Source organism: Panthera tigris, chromosome A3 (genome assembly GCF_018350195.1).
Source record: "Panthera tigris isolate Pti1 chromosome A3, P.tigris_Pti1_mat1.1, whole genome shotgun sequence".
Classification (NCBI taxonomy): domain Eukaryota; kingdom Metazoa; phylum Chordata; class Mammalia; order Carnivora; family Felidae; genus Panthera; species Panthera tigris.
This window is the reverse complement of record NC_056662.1, coordinates 82077767-82098118: the sequence shown is the minus strand read 5'-3', so window position 1 is coordinate 82098118 and position 20352 is coordinate 82077767. Positions and strand designations below refer to the sequence as shown.

Sequence of the window (20352 nt, the reverse complement as noted above, 5' to 3'; positions counted from 1 at the left end):
CCACCACCCATTTGTTAAAAAGGCTGTTTATTTCCCTGAATCTGTCTCTTTCTATCCAGCCTTAATCTGTCAGTCTACCTTAACTGTCTTTGCTTTCTCACTGAATTATCTCCTGTTTAAATTAAAATGTAATCTTTGCTCATGTTAATATAAGTTCAAGCAGTTCAAGAGTTTTCTCTAATACTTGTGCCTCAAAAGCAGCTTTTAAGTCTTTATTTTGTAGATTCCAGCAAGATTTCTGATTTGTTGATTTAACTTGATAAAACACAAAATATGTCTCTCTTATGTTTAAAAAATAACAGCTAGCTTTTCTTTTTCTTAAAAAAATTTTTTTTAAATGTTTATTTTTGAGAGAGAGAGAGAGACAGAGTGTGACCACAGGAGAAACAGAGAGAGGGGGAGAAACAGAATCTGAAGCAGGCTCCAGGCCCCAAGCTGTCAGCAGAGAGCCTGACACGGGGCTCAAACCCACAAACCAGCCCCACAAACCGTGAGATCATGACCTGAGCTAAAGTTGGATGCATGATTGACTGAGCCACCCAGGTGCCCCAGGAGATAGCTTTTCAAAGAGATTGTTATTCTGTGCCCATTTCACTAATGTCCTCATGCTTAGTGTTTTTTCAAAAAATATTTTACTCCTTCCATCTTTGTATTTATCCTGTTTTTATTTTTTTATTATGTTATTTTTTAATGTTTATTTTTGAGAGAGAGAGAAAGAGAGCGCGCACAGGGGAGGGGCAGAGAGGGGAGACGGAGTATCTGAAGTGGGCTTTGTGTTGACAGCAGAGCCCAGTGTGGGCCTTGAACTCACAAACTGAGATCATAATCTGAGCTGAAGCTGGACGCTTAACCAACTGAGCCATCCAAGCGCCCCTACTTTGTGGTTTTTTAAAAATCTTTTTGTTTTGAAATATATTTATAGAAGAGTTGTAAGAATAGTACAGAGAATTCCTGTATATCCTTCACTTAGCCTCCCCTAATATTAACATCTTGCATACCAAAGTACATTTATCAAAATTAAGAAATTAACATTGGGGGCGCCTGGGTGGCTCAGTCGGTTGAGCTCATGACTTTGGCTCAGGTCATGATCTTGTGGTCCATGAGTTCGAGCCCCGCGTCGGCCTCTGTGCTAACAGCTCAGAGCCTGGAGCCAACAGCTCAGAGCCTGGAGCCTGCTTTGGATTCTGTGTCTCCCTCTCTCTCTGACCCTCCCCCGTTCATGCTCTGTCTCTCTCTGTCTCAAAAATAAATAAACGTTAAAAAAATTATAAAAAAAAAGAAATTAACATTGGTACATTATTAACTAAACTACAGACTTTTATTGTAGTTTCTCCAGTTTTTCTCTTAATGTCCATTTTCTATTATAGAATCCAGTCCAGGATACCATGTTGTATTTACTTGTTATACATGTTAGCCTTCTTCAGTCTGTGTTTTTCTCAGTCTCCTGTTTTTCATGATCTTCACACTTTCGAAGAGTGCTATTAGATATTTTGTAGAATGTCCTTCAGTTTTAATTTGTCTGATGTTTTCTCATGATTAAACTGGGGTTATGGACTTTGAGAAGATACCTTAGAGGCGGAGTACTCTACTCATCACATTGTATCAGAAGGTACATGAAATCAGCGTGACTTCTTACTGATGATATTCACCTTAATCAGTTAAGGTGGTGTCTGTCTGGTTCCTCCATTGTGAAGTTACTATATTTCCCTTTCCATACTCTTAGAAAGCAGTCTTGAAGAGCGCACACTCAACAGAAGGGAATTAAGTCCATCTTCTAGATGGAGGAGTATTCGAAGAATTTGTGGGCAAAGTTAAAGCCACCACAGTAATAAATATTTGAGGGGACATACTTTGAGGCCATATATATATCCTGTTTCTCCTTAAAGTTTCACCCTCAAATTTTAGAATTCATTGTTGGATTTTGCCTGCAGCAGTTATTACTGTGGTGATCTATTGATGATTTTCTACTTATTCCTTCTACATGTATTATTTGGACTCCTATAAGGAAGATTGATCTCCCAGTTATTTATTTAATAATTGATACCAGTATGAACTCATGGTTGTTTATTTTATTCATTGGCCTATAACCCAATACATGGTTTATTTTGTGGTTCAGGTTATTCTTCCTTGGCCAGTGAGAGAACTTTCTGTTGGTTCCTGTGTCCTTTTAACATGCCGTGTCCCCATCCATTTTTTACCCCTAGGATTTTGCCAAAATGTTAATCAAGGATGGCCATAGATCTTCTTTAGTTGTGTCTCACAACAAAAGAGACCTGATTAAAAATGCAAATTTAAAATGTTCTCTGGTCTCTTAGCACATGCTTTGTAAAAGGTACAATGCCAGATTTTTGGATATACAGATGAGTAAGTTAGTTTATCTTCATACTCACAGGTATGTCTGTGAAATGAAGGGAATTAAGGAAATGGATTTTCTTTTTTTTGAGAGAGAGAGTGAGAGTGAGTGTCTGAGCAGGGGAGGGGCAAAGGGAGAGAGAGAATCTTAAGCAGGGTCCCACGCCCAATGTGGAGCCAACCAGGAACCAGGGACTTGATCTCAGGACCATGAGGTCATGACCTGAACTGAAATTAGAGAATCTAATTTAGAAGAATGTGGTGATTTCGTAACTCTATAGATTTCTGAACTAGAATAATCTATTTTTTTTGCACTCTGGTCAAAATTATATTGTAAACTGAAAATCCAAATTCTTGGGGAATAAATGAAAACACATTTGCTAAACTGTTCTTGACTCTATACCAGAATTGTCACCTCGTGCTTTCTAGTTATAGATTTTTGTGTTTTTGTCAGCATTTTTACTGTGTTCTGTTTTGTAAATTATAGTTAGAGAAATATCTTTAAGCAGTCTCGAATCTCTGAATTCTCTTGAACATTTGGTATATTAATAATTTAGAAATAAGCTACTACAGTAGTAGGTAATTTTAAATGTTCCAATGCAAGTAACGTGCTATTGATCGCACTCTCCAGGTATGTGTATTCAGTAAGAGGAAGAAGTTTGTGAGTTTGATTTTGTTTGCCATTCTCCTCCAAGTCTCTTGTCATGTTAGTAAAACTGGAAAAAGTTTTTACTTTTTCCAGTGATTAGCTCATTGCAGAGAAGAGTGCTCAACTGTTCATATTATTTATAATAGCTGTGAACTGTAAATTATCAGAAACTCATAAATTAACTGTTTTAAAATAACACTGTAAAAGTTAAAAAGAATGTGATAATTGAAAAAGTTGATTTTTAGAAAATTAACTGTTAATTTCTTTTAACCATAATGTAATTTGTAACACACTTAGGAAGCATTCTTGTTTTTTTCCAGCCTTATGTTTATGCTGAAATAGAGAAGGTTGATCTTTAAGGTAATGAACAGTATTCAGCCAACATTTGTGGCCCAGTGCTGTCTTTTATTGTAACAGGGTCCAATACAGCTGATTCAGGGGGTGTTAATTGAGTGTTCACTGGATGCCTGGCACTGTGCTCTGGGAGATTGATTTCAGGGCATTTGTTGTGTCTAAATTTCTGTTAAAAGCTAAGTAAAGTAGTATCAGTGGTGTGATTATTCTTGCTAACTGCAATGTAAATTGTTAACATGTACTCATTGCTAATGTTCATCATTCTTAAGAATTTATTTGGTCTTGGGCGCCTGGGTGGCTCAGTCAGTTAAGCATCTGACTCTTGATTTCAGCTCAGGTCATGCATGATCTTGCAGTTTGTGGTTTTGAGCCCCATGTTGGGCTCTGCATTGACTGTGCGGAGCCTGCTTGTGATTCATATTCTCTCTCTCTCTCTCTCTCTCTGCCCATCCCCTGCTTGTGCACGCATGTGCGCATGCTCTGTCTCTCTCTCTCTAAAAATAAATAAACTTAAAAAAATTTTATTTGGTCTAAGCAGGATGTCAGTAGTACTAACGTCAGTTCAGTATTATTTATTATGGGTAAATTTTAGTCATTATTCCCTTCCCCTCCTTTTTTCTTTAGGATCTCAAACTGGAAAGGATGTTAATTATTTATTAGTTCATCCTGTGCTTAAATCCCCTTTATGACTTAAGAGCTTCTTGTTTCCTTCTATGATTTTTATTTTGTTGCTGAGTAGGGCACTTTGGATTTTTTTAAATTTTTTTTTTTCAGATATAATTAGGGACAATAAGTGTACTATGATAACTTGGTAAAACTAGAAAAACATTTTAGGTAATACATAATCACTGTGTAAACCAGGTAGCAGTTGATGGATATCTACAGAGATAATCATTTCTGAACGTTTTACATATTGCTTACATTTAAATAATTGTAATCTAAATTTAAATTGTGATATTTGGGTTTCACTTTAAGTGTATCATTTTTTAAAATTTTATTTTTTAAATTTACATCCATGTTAGCATATAGTGCGACAATGATTTCGGGAGTAGATTTCTTAATGCCCCTTACCCGTTTAGCCCATCCCCCCCTCCAACAACCCTTCTAGTAACCATTTGTTCTCCATATTTAAGAGTCCCTTATGTTTTGTCCCCCTCCCTGTTTTTATATTATTTTTGCTTCCTTTCCCTTGTGTTCATCTGTTTTGTTTCTTAAAGTCCTCAAATGAGTGCAGTCATATGATATTTGTCTTTCTTTGACTGACTGATTTCGCTTAGCATAATACCCTCTCGTTCCATCCACGTAGTTGCAAATGGCAAGATTTCATTCTTATTGATTGCCCAGTAATACTCCATTGTGTATTATATATATACATACCACCATACATACACCACCTCTTTATCCATTCATCCATCGATGGACATTTGGGATCTTTCCATACTTTGGCTATCGTTGATAGTGCTGCTATAAACATTGGGGTGTGTGTGCCCCTTCAAAACAGCACTTCTGTATCTTTTGGATAAATACCTAGTAGTGCAATTGCTGGGTCATAGGGTAGTTCTATTTTTAATTTTTTGAGGAACCTCCATACTGTTTTCCAGAGTGGCTGCACCAGTTTGCATTGCCACCAGCAGTGCAAAAGAGATCCTCTTTCTCCACATCCTCACCAACATCTGTTGTTGCCTGAGTTGTTAATGTTAGCCATTCTGACAGGTGTGAGGTGGTATCTCATTGTGTTTTTGATTTGTATTTCCCTGATGAGTGATGTTGAGCAGTTTTTCATGTGTCAGTTGGCCATCTGGATGTCTTCTTTGGAGAAGTGTCTATTCATGTCTTTTGCCCATTTCTTCACTGGATTATTTGCTTTTTGGGTGTTGAGTTTGAGAAGTTCTTTGTAGATTTTGGATACTGACCCTTTATCTGATACATCGGTTGCAAATATCTTCCCATTCTGTCGGTTGCCTTTTAGTTTTGCTGATTGTTTCCTTTGCTGTGCAGAAGGTTTTATTTTGATGAGGTCCCAATAGTTCATTTTTGCTTTTGTTTCCCTTTGTAAGTATCATCTTTTAAAATCACAAAGGACAAAACTGAAAATTATGAATAGATTTTCTTTAAAAAAATCTACAAATTCTGGATTTTTTTTTTTTTTTTTGAAATTCTTAAAGGAACACAGAAGTAGTCCGAGTTAGAAAGGAGATATGAGGGACTGGGCAGTATGGAGGCCATCTGGTCCAGGAAGGAATCCTGCTCCGTGAAGGAATCCCTGGGGCTGGTTTTTTAGTTAGTCCTGGCAGTTTCATGTACATAAATAGAACCTAGCTTTCAGCATTTTCTGAAGAATGCTTTAAATATCAAACTTAGAATGTTGGTAAAGTGTGTTGACAGAAGCAGCATTTGATTTTACCAATCTCATCTAAAATACTTTTATTTTTTTAAAGTTTATTTATTTATTTTGAGAGAGAGCAGGGGAGGGGCAGAGAGACGGAGAGGGAAACTCCCAAGCACTGATAGTGCAGAGCCTGAAGTGGGGCTCGAACTCACAAACCATGAGATCATGGCCTGAGCCAAAACCAGGAGTCAGATGCCTAACCAGTTGAGCCACCCAGGTGTCTCTAGTCTAAAATATTTTTAATACAGGTTTCAGAAGTTAAATGATTCTTTTTTTTTTTTTTTAAGGGTAGAATTCCAGGCGGATGTTAGGAAAGGAACATAAAAACCCCTTCTTTGGAGGATTGCTAAGAAATAATGATCTGATCTTGGAATTTGAAGGAGAGATTTATGTTTCATAAATAAAGGAAATTATATTTCCTTTCATTCTTTCCTTGGAGGTAGAAGTTCACTGATAGAGATCACGGGTGGCATTGCCTGTCTTACTTTTATAGAATTGTGTCCTATTCAGTGATTCATGAAAAGGGCTTTTGCTTTTGGTTGCAGTTTTGGCTTCTGAAGCCATTCACGGGCTTTTCAGGAGTCCTCAAGTGAGCTATTATTCTTGGCTTATATTTTGGTTGTAGAGCCTACAGTGCGGTATGCATTTTATTAATGTGATTTTCTTTTTTTTTTTTGCAGTGATTATTTATTCAAGTTACTTCTGATTGGCGACTCTGGGGTTGGAAAGTCTTGCCTCCTCCTTAGGTTTGCAGTAAGTTGAAATTGAAATGCCTTTAAAGAAGTTTATGCTGTGTTTTCTAGGTAGTCAAAGGATTAAACAATTTTATTCAGAATAAAGTAGTTCTTCCGGAATTTATATATTTGAAAGTCTCCAAGTATACATTCCCAGTGATATGTTAGACTCTTAGGCTCTTGATTTTAAAAGAAATTCAGCAAAGTGTGATTATAAAGTTAGAATGTCTAACGCTCTTGGTAGAGTTCAAATAGTTGGCTTGTGTTTAAGTGACTTGATGAAAAATGAATCTTCAAGTAAAATTTTAGTAGGATAAAAGAAAGAGCAGGGCCTGGTACACTTTTTTTTTTCTTTTTTCTTTTTCTTGACGATGGCATAGTCTGTATGCTACACTTCACAAACAGATATGTAACTTTGAACCTACTGAATAGAATCCACAGTCTTCCATAGTCTTTATCAACTGCCTTCAAATTTAGCATGTTTTCCTTCTCACTGTTTAGGTCATTGGTTCTCAGAGTACGGTCCAAAGACCCCTGGGGATCATCAAGACTTTCTCAGAGGGTCCATGAGATTAAAACTTTTATCTTAATAATACTAAGCCATTAGTATTTACTAAGTAAGTATTTACTTAGTATTAAGACAAAAGACATTTGCCTTTTTCACCGTGTTGACATTTGCCCTGATGATGCAAATGCAGTGGTGGGTTAAACCTCTGGTGCCTTAGCACCACATCAAGGCAGTGCTAAGTGCCAAACTGTACTCTAGTCAAAGTATTTACTTGTATTTACTCATGGGATGGCGGGGCAGCAGGGGGGTCAGGGGGTCATTTTCACTTAAGAGTGTCTTTGATGAAAACAGTGAAAATGATTAATTTTTAAAAGTCTTGACCCTTGAGTATTCTTTTTTAAATATTCTGTGTGAAAAAATGAGGAGAAATATAAAGCACTTGAACTGCAGACTGAAGTATGTTGGTTGTCTTGAGGAAAATAAAAACACTTGTATAGTTGTTTGAGTTGTGAGCTGAACTAGCTCCTTTTTTCTTTTTCTTTTCGCTTGTTTCTTATTTGAAAGGACAGCTGACAAACTGTAGTTATGTAGAATTTGGTGGTATTGGGCAGACATTTTCTCCAATGTACTGAGACTGTCATTTCAAGGAAAATAACTGATAGCATTTGCTGTATGTAATGAAATTTAAGCTTTCAGGGGAAAATTAGAAGTTTAGAAAAGTTGAAATTCACTGTGAACTTGACAGCAGCATGTCATACTTGACTTTTCTGATTGACAGTATTAATACCACTTAAAATATATGTTATATATATATGTATATATGTATATGTGTATATACATATAAAACAGTTAATGAAACCAAGGAACCAAGCTAAAGAGCCGCCTATGTTTTATTCTAAGGAACTACTAGAATAGAACATAGGTGGCTCTTTAGCTTGTGTGAAAATATTTCCTAATATGGAAACAAATCAGGAAAGAAAAGATTATTAATTTGATTGCATTAAAATTAATATCAAGCACTTAAAAGTGTTAAAAAACCAGTGATACTAGCAAAAAAATATACATGAGGGGATATTCTCAATATATAAAGCAAATGTACATATTAGTATGAAAAGGATATTTGTCATAATGGGAATATGGGCAAATAACATGAGTGAGCAGTTCACAAAAGAAATAAAAATTGACAAAAGTTCAATTTTATTTGTAAAGACTTTAAAATTAGGTAGTACTTTTTATTAAATTGGCAAATATTAAAATCAGGAATCATCCATAATAGTAAATCAGCAATCCTGGGTATGTGGGAAGAATCTGGCATCTCTTGATGAAAATGGTTATAGCCTGAGGTGTCTGTTTCAAAGAAAATCCTCTCTGGGATGCCTGTTGATCTAAGCCACGGGTTTCAGTACTACCCACCTACATGGTAGCATTTAAGCATTTAAGAGAATACTGATTCCTGGGCCCCTAGAATACAGATGAGCTGCAAAACGTATAATAAAGAAATGTACAGGGACACCTGGGCGGCTCAGTCGGTTAAGTATCTGATTCTTGATTTCGGCTCAGGTCATGGTCTCTGCAGTTTGTGAGTTTGAGCTCTGCATCGGGCTCTGCACTGACAGTGCAGAGCCTGCTTGGGTTTCTCTCTCTGCCCCTCCCCTGCTCTTGCACACTCGCTCACTCTCCAAATAAACTTAAAAAAAAATGTATAATAAGCTATGGGAGCACAGAGGGAAGAAACTCTAAGAATTGGCCAAGGAAGTTGAGGAATGTTTTGGCAGTCAGTATTGCCTGAGCTCAGAATTGAAGAACGAATAAAAATTGTGACCCGGGGACTGGGGATTAGGAGGTATGCAGAGAGAGATGTTGAAAATTTGGACAGAAGGAAGAACATGTGCAGTGGCTCAGAGGCATGCAAATAAGGCACATGTAGGGATTTATAAGAATTCTAACAAAGCATTCGTATTTCCAACAAAGCATCTATCATGTAGGAGTGCTAAGTGAATGTTCATTGCGCTCATTTTGTTCTCTGTCCACTTTCTGCAGTATCTGATGTTTATTAGACAATCAATTAAAAACAAATAAGATTTTTAAAACGTTTGTTCATTTTGAGAGAGTGTGCACGAGCTGGGGAGGGGCAGAGAGAGGAAAGAGAGAATCCCAAGGAGGCTCCATATTGTCAGTGTGAGCCTGATGTAGGGCTTGATCTCACAAACCGTGCATGTCTAAAAACTGGACATTTTGCGGGGCACCTGGCTGGCTCAGCTTGGTGGAGCATGCAACTCTTGATCTCGGGGTTGTGAGTTGGAGCCCCACATTGGGTGTGGAAATTACTTAAAAATAAAATCTTAATGAAAAACTGGACATTTTATAAGGTAACACTGCCATTGTGAGCTTACAAAATGAATAAATATCCCAGATTGTCTCAGAAATGTGGTGTCACAGTTGGTTTGAATCAGGATTCAAGCATGTTCTATACATTCCATTTGGTCGTTTGCTGCTTCATCTAAGTTGTTCCAACCTCCTTTTTTATTTATGTCTTTTACTTTTTGCAGAACCTGGGTAGTTGTCACATAGATTTTCCAACATTTTAGATTTGTCACTTTGCTTTTTTGTGGTGTCTTAAAACTTGTTCCTTTATCCTTCTTGTTACAGTAATTGGAAGCCCCAGAACCATGCTGTTTTTATGGTAGCTATGAGCCCCATGTAGTCACTTGAATTTAAATTAATTAAATATGCATAAAATTTACAATTCAGTTCCTTGTTCTCCATTAGCTTAGTGGTAACTGTATTGACTAGCAGTTTGTAGAACCTTTCCATCATCAAAGAAAGTTCTGTTTGACAGGGCTGCTCTTAATAGATTTAGGCCCATCTTTGTTGGCAGAATACTTCATAGAAGTTACCTTGTGCTTGCTAAGATTCTTCAGTGGGTTTAGGTGGTGATAGCTTGATCTCTCCTTTCACATATCTTTTCACAAACATTTTCAGTTAAAGAGAAAAAAAAAGTTTTGTTTCCATTCTAAATAAAATGTCATGGCAGATACTTGAGAAAAATAGGTGTTAATTTTAAAAGTTTATTGAGTTAAACATTGTTCACGCAAAAACTTGTGCATAGGTGTTCATAAAGCAACATTATTCGTAATAGCCAAAATGTGGAAACAACCCAAATGTCCATCAACTGATCGATGGATGACAAAATGGCTTATATCCATACAATGAACTATGCTCAGCCATAGAAAGGAATAAAGAACTGGTACATGCTAGAACATGAATGAACCTTGAAAACTTTATCCTGAGTGAAGGAAGCTAGACATAAAAAGCCACATATACATGATTCCACTCACATGAATGTCCAGAATACACAAAGCCACAGGGACATAAAGTGGTTTAGTAGTGGTTTCTGGGGTCTGGGGGAGAGGAGGAAATGAAGAGTGACTGCTTACCGGGACAGGGTTTCCTCTTGGGGTGATAAAAATGTTCCGCAATTAAATAACGGTGATGGTTGCACAAGCTTTTAAAAGTCATAACTAGGAAATAAAATTGACTTCTACAAAAATGGAAGAAGAGAAGGACCTCCTTCCTTTGTGGCGAATATATTGGATGGAGGGTCACGGAGGGGAATGAGTGTTCTGCTGATTAACAACTAGAAACATCACTTGTAATCATTAAAAATATGAAACCTTTTTCTATATGATGTATGTAAAGAATTTGCAAACAGATGTTTGATAAAATTAAAGAACAGCTATTAAGAAAATCCCAAGAAGAAACTATTAAATAGTGCATTGTAATCAGAACGCAAACTGAGTATTGGGATGGAGTAGCTGTTCTCAGCATGTTATGCTTTATAAACTTTATCAACTTTATAGATAAAAGTTGAAATTGTATTTTCTTATTTACTTTATTGAACATTAATTTTATTAACTTTTTTTCCCTTTAGGATGATACATATACAGAAAGCTACATCAGCACAATTGGTGTGGATTTCAAAATAAGAACTATAGAGTTAGATGGGAAAACAATCAAGCTTCAAATAGTAAGTCATTTTTAGACTAGAATTTGTTTTGGAAATTATTTTGGTAAATTTAGAATGTATTTGTTATGATCTTCAGAATCTCATGTACCTGTGGTAGAGTGGGAGAATCAGAATTGTTTAGGTTAAAAACGTTTTCTCTAAGATTACCTTCCTAATTGAATTTTCTGTTCATAAAGCAGAGAAATACGTTTTAAGTCAGACTTGGTCCTAGTTCTTTTTCTTGTGTTTTTATCAGGGGGCGGGAGGAAGGGGGGTCTAAGTTGAAGTTTACCTTGTCCTAATAGTGAAAGTAGTTTGAGTATTTTCTGATGCCTTACCGTGCTGAATACTGTGGAACATTAAAAGAAACGTAGGAGAGGGTCTTCATATGTGGCTTAGATGAGTTTTATTTAGTTCTTTTGTATTTATTAGTTTATATGTACCAACTCTGTAGAAACAATTTTATTGGAAAGGAACTTAGCTTTTCTAACATGTTTCATAGCTCAGAAAATTAACGCCAAGGGATTTAATGACTTGCCCACAGTTACTGGCAGAACCGAGTGACTCACTGCTCCCTTTTTTCAGTATTTGGTGCCCTTGTGGCATCCTAGTCCGCTTATCCATCCTTCCATCCCCAACCCCGAATTAAAAGTAGGCAGTTGTGGTAGTTCAGTTATATCAGCTTTGTATGGGTCTGGGTACTGCCAGTGTACACATCAGTGGTCTTTAAAAACGTTAATTTCTGAGTATCTTTTGGTGTTGGTGTAGAAAACCAGTGACTGCTGGTTTTCTGGATTTGGAGTCAGAAAGAAAACTTGGATTTATTGTCTTCTTTCTGGTATTTACTAGTCAGTCGTGTATTTAACTCACTTCAACCTTTTTCAAACTGGGACTTCCCTCTTCTATGACCATGATGATACTTGATTTACTAACTCGTAAGGTAGTTGTGAGAACCAGACCCAGTAGCTCTGTGTATGTGGATACAATAATGTGTGCGAAAGGCCTTTGTGAAGGGCATTATGTAAATGTTACTGGTGATGTGACATACCCAAATAAATGGATGTTTGATTCCTTCTTGTTTTTTTAGTTGCTCCCTTTTCTTATCTGCCTTTGATAGCAATAGCTTTAAATACTTTCAACCAGTGAACAGATTACCTTCTATATTGATTTTTCCCATTGTATGTGGAGTGCCGACTTTATACTTGGTAGCACAAAGACTGTTTCAAAAAAGAAGTACTCAAGCCTTTAATCTAATTACTGGTGTGAAATGATTATGTCATGTATGATCACTGGTCTCGGGTAAGCTTTGAATATCTATTTGTGAAACATTCATTTATTATGACTTTACTGGGCTAGAAGGCATCTTACAGGTCATTCAGTCTTCCTTTCATCTTCAGTAGGAATTTCCTTTTGCTCTCTGGTGCCCTTTTTTTTTGAACACTTCTGGGAAGCAGCTAGTTCTGTTTATAAATAACTTCTGATTGTTTCTTTATGTTGAGCTAAAGCCAATTTCCTTTAATTTCTCTTACTCCTCTGCCTTTTGGAGCTGCCTAAACACGATTAATTTGTTTTCTGTTGGCAACCTGCGCTCTTTAGATTGGTCTTATCACAACCTTCTACCTCTGAAGTCAGTCATTCCTTTCTGGAAGCATGCTTCCAGAACCTTTCACAATTTGGATCACTCTTGCATGATAGAAGTGCCTTTTATTAAGGTATGATTCCTAAAATCAAATATGAGATAAGAGTCTAGCCAGTGTGGGCTACATGGGCTAAGTTTTCTTTTGATTTGGACTCTGAATTTTTTTCTCCCCTCTCCTGCACTTCAGGACTCCTGCCCTTTCCTCATAATTAATCCATTCAAAAATAGATACGAGGTTACAGAGATGAAGGAAACAGAGCTCCATAGGAGGAGATTCCATTTCAGTGGGAGAGACAAACATGGAAAAATCAGTTACCCTGTGATTATGAGGGGTTATGAGAATTATATACTAAGGGTGATCAATTAGAGAGGACGGTAGGTACTGTTAGGATGAAAACTCAGGAGTTTTCAGAGTGGCAAGGAGAGCAGAAATTTTACTCTTTGGACGTCATTGCTTCGCCAGTCACAGTTATTTGTTAGCATTTATTCAGAAACAATTTCTTCCTTTTCTTGTCTAACTTTGCTATGTTAGTGAAAGGGCTGGTGGAAAAGGGAGCTAAGATTTTGTTGAGCAGCTTCTATAGTCAGGCTAGGCAGTTTATAAACATCAGTTCATTTAAACCTTTTAGCAGTTCTATAAGGTGATCTGTAGATGAGGAAACTGTTAAGTGACTTTCCCTAGTGTTAAATAACCAGGAACCTAGATTGGAGGTCAGGTTGGTGTGACTCCAAAGTTCTTGTTTCTCCATGGATATCCTGAAAGACTTTGAGCCTCCTTACTTACACAGCATATCTACATAGTCTTCTGCACGCTCCAGCTTAGTACTTTGGACAAAAAAGGTAATGAAGCTGTGGTGACTTTTTTTGGTTTGCCTTAGATTAACAGTTTTAACATCTTTTTTTTTTTTCTTTCTTTTTCTTACTGGAGCATGCTAAAGTAAATTACAGACATCATATTTTACTCCAAAAATACTTGAGTATGCATCTCTCTTTTACTATTTTCACCACTTTCACATCTAACAAAATTGACACTACTGCCATAATATTCTCTTAATATCCAAGCTGTGTTCACATTTCCCCAAAATTGTAACTTGTTTTCAACAGCCCTGTTTGGGCTGGCTCTTAAAAAAAGGAAGTGATTTCACTGAGTGCTCCTGAACCTTTAGTTTTGCCATTTAAGACACTAATGGAGATCAGTGTAAAACTCATGAGCTATATGATCCAAAACTTTACAGTTCCCTCCCTTAATTTAAAGGCTGTTGCATGTTAATCTCCACTTGCTTTAGGCATCAAGCTCGTTTTTGGTTTTTGTTTTCAATGGTAACAATTCCCATTTTGCTATTTCCCCATCAGTCAAGGTGTTATTTTTACCAGGTGCTTTTAGTGGGGTAGGTAGCTATTCTGATTACACACATATTTTAAGAAGATGTCATTGACTAGGAGCAATTCAAATAAACTTACTGTTTTTCTTAAAACCAAGGCTTTTAAAATCTAACCATTGAGTTTGCCTCTTGATATTTTTAACAATTAGTCTTTTAAACCCAGAATCTTAATGTAACAACATAAGCATTTGTTTTCATTGTTTGAGCCTATATGGTTGAAGTGTGGCAAATGGCTCTTAAAATGAGTTTTCTAAAAGTATTTAGAATCATCTTCTTTACATTGTTTTTCCCAGGACTGAGATAGTATCTTCCTGAGATGGTTAAAGTGCTATCGTGACTAGTAGTTATCTGAATTAGGTCCTTTCAGTGCTTTTCCATGAAGGTAAAATGTCCTAACAAGTGATTTTGTCTTATTTGTGAGAGTATACTGTTCAAGAGGTGTTAGGCTACTAGCTTTCGTAATCAGGTCAACCTGTCCACCTTCATACTAAATGCCTTGCACAGTGCTAAGGCTGTAGGAAGGAATATCAAGAGAATGACATAGTCTGTGACTCAAAGAACTCATCAGGAGCATTACCACAAGCTGAAGTATTGGCACAACCTTTTCATCCTGAACCTTCAGGTATTTGGCAATTACCGTGCAGTCTAGTAGTGTGAGCATTGAGGGTTAACGTTCCCATGTCAAATCTTGATAATCTCCAAAGCTGCGTAAACGAAACTGTTCTCCTTCCTGCCCTTTCCCCACCTCTTATTTAATGGAACTGTTTGGATTTCTTGATTGTTTTATAATAGTGGGACACAGCAGGCCAAGAAAGATTTCGAACAATCACCTCCAGTTATTACAGAGGAGCCCATGGCATCATAGTTGTGTATGATGTGACAGATCAGGTAAGTTCCAGGAGGAAGTCGTGTTACAGTGACAAAGTAGGAGGTTACTATTGGATAAATACCAGATTCTTTTACTTTGTGTATTTGGCATCAGTATTATTTATAGCGCAGAATACTTTGTCCACTCCCAAATAAATGAGTCACATAAAAAACATTTATTTTAGAGGCACCTGGGTAGCTCGGCTGGTTGAGTGTCTGACTTTAGCTCAGATCATAATCTCACAGTTCATGAGCTCGAGCCCCACATCAGGCTCTCTCTCAGCTGTCAGTATGCAGCCTGCTTTGGATCTTCTGTCGCCCCTTCCCCCCACTCTTTCCCTCTCTCAAAAATAAAATAAACATTAAAAAATACTTATTTTAAAGCAGTACTTTAAAAAAGAACAACAGGTATATTGTTACTTTTCTCCCCTCTGTTATACTAATAAATTGACCAAAATTTTGTATTTTCCTTTAGCAAATAGAAAACTTAGTAATTGGTTTTACATTTGCTTGCAAGGGACTGTTTATATTTATTATGGACTAATAACTGATCATTTTGATAAGAGTTCATAGGGAGCTGTGGATTGTTTGGTGTATACTGTGTTCTTGGTTTTAGCAATTACTAATTACTTAGCAGCAATTTGCTAGTAATTTAGACCTCTCAGAGTTGCCTAAAGCAAGATTAGAGATCTCTGCGTCTGCAGGTGGTTCAGAAATAGGATGAGCTAGAGGACGATTCTTTTAAGAGGACCATGAGGATCTAAAAATTAGTTGTTACAAGAAGGTAGGAAGGAGGGTGTAGAGAAGGTGTGAATAATGTGGTCTGAGGGCCATCATTGTTCTTTTGATCAAAAAGAAAATTTCAGGGTCTTTTTTTTCTCTCAAAGTATGAAAAATAAACTTTGAAAATTAGGATTTGTTTTTCTTGCGTCAAATGTTAAGTCTCATCTCAACTATGAAATCATAGCTAATTAGGAGATAACTAGAATCATAGACTTTATAGAGTCCATGCCATTAGAAATATTGGGGGAGTAGTATCAACAGGAAAACAAAGAAGTGCTAATTAAAAATGTCTCTAGTCATTACCATGAAATACTTAAATAAGAAAATCTCCCTCCCCTAAATAGGTTTGTGGGAAAGGAAACAAGCATCTTTACCTTGGACTCATTTATTTAATAATACCTTTTGACATCTCTAGTATTAATACTTCAGGTAGGCTCTCTTGTTCATAAACTAAAATTTGATCAAATGTCAAAACACAAGATTTTATAGGTGCTTTTAAGTTGTTTATTCCAAAACAGATCTGACTGCAGTTTAATGGTGAACTGTATTTCCCTCCTTTAAGCTTTCACATTCTAATGTCTTATGCATATATGTATAGTCATTGTAATATATCACTTCACTTTCTTCCCAGCACTTTAGTTACTGTTTTGTAGCTAGACTTGTCTACTTCTCCTCAGGCCGGGAAAGACACTTCTGTTTTTACGTGCTTATTTAGAGCAGTTGTGTCCAGACTGTATGATCATTCTTAAAAATGTCTGTCTTCTTAGGAGTCCTTCAATAATGTTAAACAGTGGCTGCAGGAAATAGACCGTTATGCCAGTGAAAACGTCAACAAGTTGTTGGTAGGGAACAAATGCGATCTGACCACAAAGAAAGTAGTAGACTACACAACAGCAAAGGTATGTTTCAAGTTTGGTTTTTCAAACTGCATTTGAAGGTGTTCAGTTTGAATTATTTATGTATGGGTATGGAGTCCCACAACAGCCACTACCATTTACAGCTTTTAAAATACGTGCACTGGAGAGGCATCTATCTGGTGGCTCAGTCGGTTAAGCACCCAACTCTTGATTTCTGCTCAGGTCGTGATCTCATGTTTTGTGAAATTGAGTCCCGTGTCAGGCTCTGCACTGATAGCGCAGAACCTGCTCGGGATTCTCTTTGTCCTCCTCTGTCTGCCCCTGCCACACTTGCCTTCTCTCAAAGTAAATAAAAACTTTAAAAAAATAATAAAATACGTGCAGTAGCATATGCTGATAATGGCAGTTCGCGTAGTGTCTTTTCGGATTCAGCAAACTTAGTCCTTCCTTCACTCCCCGCTTCAGATGACAGAAATGCACTAAGTGGAAGAAACTTTGTGTTAATTAAACCTTACTATTCTCTTAGGAATTTGCGGATTCCCTTGGAATTCCATTTTTGGAAACCAGTGCTAAGAATGCAACGAATGTAGAACAGTCTTTCATGACGATGGCAGCTGAGATTAAAAAGCGAATGGGTCCTGGAGCAACAGCTGGTGGTGCAGAGAAGTCCAATGTTAAAATTCAGAGCACTCCGGTCAAGCAGTCAGGTGGAGGTTGCTGCTAAAATTTGCCTCCGCCCTTCTCTCACAGCAATGAATTTGCAATCTGAACCCAAGTGAAAAAAACAAAATTGCCTGAATTGTACTGTATGTAGCTGCACTACAACAGATTCTTACCGTCTCCACAAAGGTCAGAGATTGTAAATGGTCAATACTGACTTTTTTTTTATTCCCTTGACTCAAGACAGCTAACTTCATTTTCAGAACTGTTTTAAACCTTTGTGTGCTGGTTTATAAAATAATGTGTGTAATCCTTGTTGCTTTCCTGATACCAGACTGTTTCCCGTGGTTGGTTAGAATATATTTTGTTTTGATGTTTATATTGGCATGTTTAGATGTCAGGTTTAGTCTTCTGAAGATGAAGTTCAGCCATTTTGTATCAAACAGCACAACCAGTGTCTGTCACTTTCCATGCATAAAGTTTAGTGAGATGTTATATGTAAGATCTGATTTGCTAGTTTTTCCTTGTAGAGTTATAAACGGAAAGATTACACTATCTGATTAATAGTTTCTTCATACTCTGCATATAATTTGTGGCTGCAGAATATTGTAATTTGTTGCACACTATGTAACAACAACTGAAGATATGTTTAATAAATATTGTACTTATTGGAAGTAATATCAAACTGTATGGTGATAAGTATTGTTTTAATTCTTATGGTTAAAGGGAAATAGAGCCTTGCATTATACTCAAAACAGCCATTTGTGTGTGCAACCAGGGCACTGTAGACCTATCTTAGAGCAGCATCCAATATGCTTTTCAGATAATATATCCAGTAAATGACCTAGGGAGGCTTCTGTGCTGTATAGGGATTTAACCAGGCTTAGTGGTTCAGGGAGACTAAATTATATGGAAAACAAGTTTAGAATGTATGCTGTCTAGTCTCTTATCTCTGATCCTTCTCGAAAACCATTTGAAACGGCTTCATCGATCAACATTTTTGTTAATTCTTCTGCGGTAGAGGTGAAAAGCAGCACATTTTTCCTAACTGGCAAGTGATCAGACTAATGTTGTGTGCTGATACTGTTTCTTCAGTGCTCTGAGTCAGATGTCAACTATCTTATCCTCCACAACTGTATAATTTAGGTTGGAGGAGAGTTAAAGCATTAAAGTAGAAAGCAGGAAATTTACTATTGATTGCCCTAATTTTAGGAATCATATCCCTAAAAATTAACCAAGAACACAAATGCAGGGTGGGAATGATAAATGAAAACAATGTATTTATTTCAGTGGAATTTTGCACATGTGAAAAATTTTGTCAAAGAGCCTAAGGTTTGTTTTTATTGTGGGGAACAAAAATCTTTTGCTAACGATGGCATTTTGAGGTGGTAAAGTCAGAGATGGTTTCCTTGGGGTTGAAATAGCAGCCAAAACATTGTTAGGCGCTTGGGATGTGGCTGTTGGCAACACATTTTACGGTGGGATCTTTAATCCAGTGATAAAATTTTAACTAAAAACAAGCCAAAAATGATAGGTTTCTTTATTTTCACTGAACAGGCAATTGAAATACATGGTACAAAAATAAGTGGTAAGATTATTGTAAAATGAAATGGACAGAATATTCAATTTAATTTTCCATCTGAGAATTTCACAATAAAATCATAGTTTACTTTGTATTATAGATGTGCTTGTTGGATCTATTCATCCTCGCATAAGGCAACTGAAAAATCCCTCAAGTTACCAACAGTTATGTGGGTGAAGTTGTGTTTTTTTTCGGAAGTTTGTTTTTTGCCTTACTGATACCATATAGAGGGGGAAAGAATTCAGAAGCTATTTCCTAGAACAGATGAAGAATACAAATGTTAGTGTGATGCTGTGCACTTCAGTTTATACAGCAAGCTGTTCCAACTGTCAGCTTACTGGTGAGCTAGCAAGAAACATTACATGAACTTATTTTAAGATGTAAGCATATTTACATACTTATTTAGGTCTGAAAATCTAGTGTTCTTTCCCCCACAGCAGTCAAGACTGGGCTTCCCGCAAGATGTCTCCGAGTACAAACGCTTCAAGTAATAATTTGTTAATTTAATAAGGGGAATTCCCACTTGTCATATTTTAATGTCAGTGGCTTCCATGAATTAGCTATGGGAGTAAGGGAAGTGTTCTAAGCCTGATTGGTTGCAATCTCTGGGAAGTCCTTGCAGAACGATAGCCATTCTGGCCTGAGCAAAATGTCCCGTTCTTTGACTTGCGACTGAAATTGCCTTTAGCATGTATGCTGCCACTGCAGCATCTTTTAGGTCAGCCCTACTTTATGTCCCCAGTTAAGCTGAAAAACAGCCCTGTATTGATACTGTCTCCTATCTGCAGATGAGCCTAGCCACGGAGCTGCAACACGAACCCAGGGCTCGAAACCGCCAGTCCAGCTCTTAGTACTACCACTTGCCCGTGGACTTCAATTCTACTGATTTAAAGGGACTACTAGGAAAGTTTACGACAGGTAACTATGGCTATGTCAGTGCAAGCTAACGCTGTCCTTCAGGCTCATGTGTACCAACTGCAGTCGGTGCAGTGGCCAGCCGGGCTCTCTGCGAGTCTGACCCCGCCACGTTTGCCCATGGAAATGCTGCTGGCAGCACCTTCCTGGGATGAAACGATTTCAACCCGAGTCTTCAAGGTGGTCTTAAACTGCTTATAAGCACTGCTAAAGACATAATTCACGGTTCTGTTGATACTCTTCAGTGGCATTCATAGCCAGGTCCTGAGTATCTTCAGTCACACCTTATTTCAAAGGAGATAAACAAAAGTATCTTAGATCCTATTTCTAAGTAAAGTAATACTTTCCTGGGAAACGGGTTATTCCGAAATAAAATACTCTGAAAATTCCTGTCAGGTGAAGCTGGTAATTACTAGGCTGGATGGGAACAGAATGGCATACTCAGCATTCAGTTGCTGTATCGTTGGCCAGTCTGTTTCTGTAGGGTTGTCATCTTAGGTTTTTTGGTGAACCTAATAGAAACTGTCTCTCATATACTAGCAAATAAGTGGGTTTAATGCCTCAGGGCTATCCCGTAACACTCAGTAGAAAGGCACGTACCAATTTTAGCCACAAAGAGAAGAGAAAATAGATCAATTCAAGAACAGAGGCCATTAGGGGCACCTGGTTTGGCTC

The 20352-nt window shown here is 37.2% G+C and overlaps 1 protein-coding gene across 3 annotated transcripts in view; it reads left to right on the top strand.

The window, feature by feature from the left end:
* The window catches only part of RAB1A (RAB1A, member RAS oncogene family), a 31403-nt gene extending 11723 nt beyond the window's left edge, over positions 1 to 19680 (top strand). Inside the window, exons 2-8 of one of the 3 annotated variants that reach the window (XR_006215769.1) lie at positions 6425 to 6497; positions 10918 to 11013; positions 14806 to 14901; positions 16431 to 16562; positions 17047 to 17369; positions 19200 to 19249; positions 19551 to 19680. Coding sequence is in view for 1 of the 3 variants with exons in the window: in XM_042981554.1 (XP_042837488.1) it covers positions 6425 to 6497; positions 10918 to 11013; positions 14806 to 14901; positions 16431 to 16562; positions 17047 to 17244 (595 nt within the window). In the remaining 2 variants the exon portion in view is untranslated. Of the gene's footprint in view, positions 1 to 6424; positions 6498 to 10917; positions 11014 to 14805; positions 14902 to 16430; positions 16563 to 17046; positions 18862 to 19199; positions 19250 to 19550 lie in introns of those variants that run through there. The other 2 variants (XR_006215770.1, XM_042981554.1) reach the window with 2 other exon arrangements.
* The last annotated feature ends 672 nt before the right edge of the window (positions 19681 to 20352 follow it).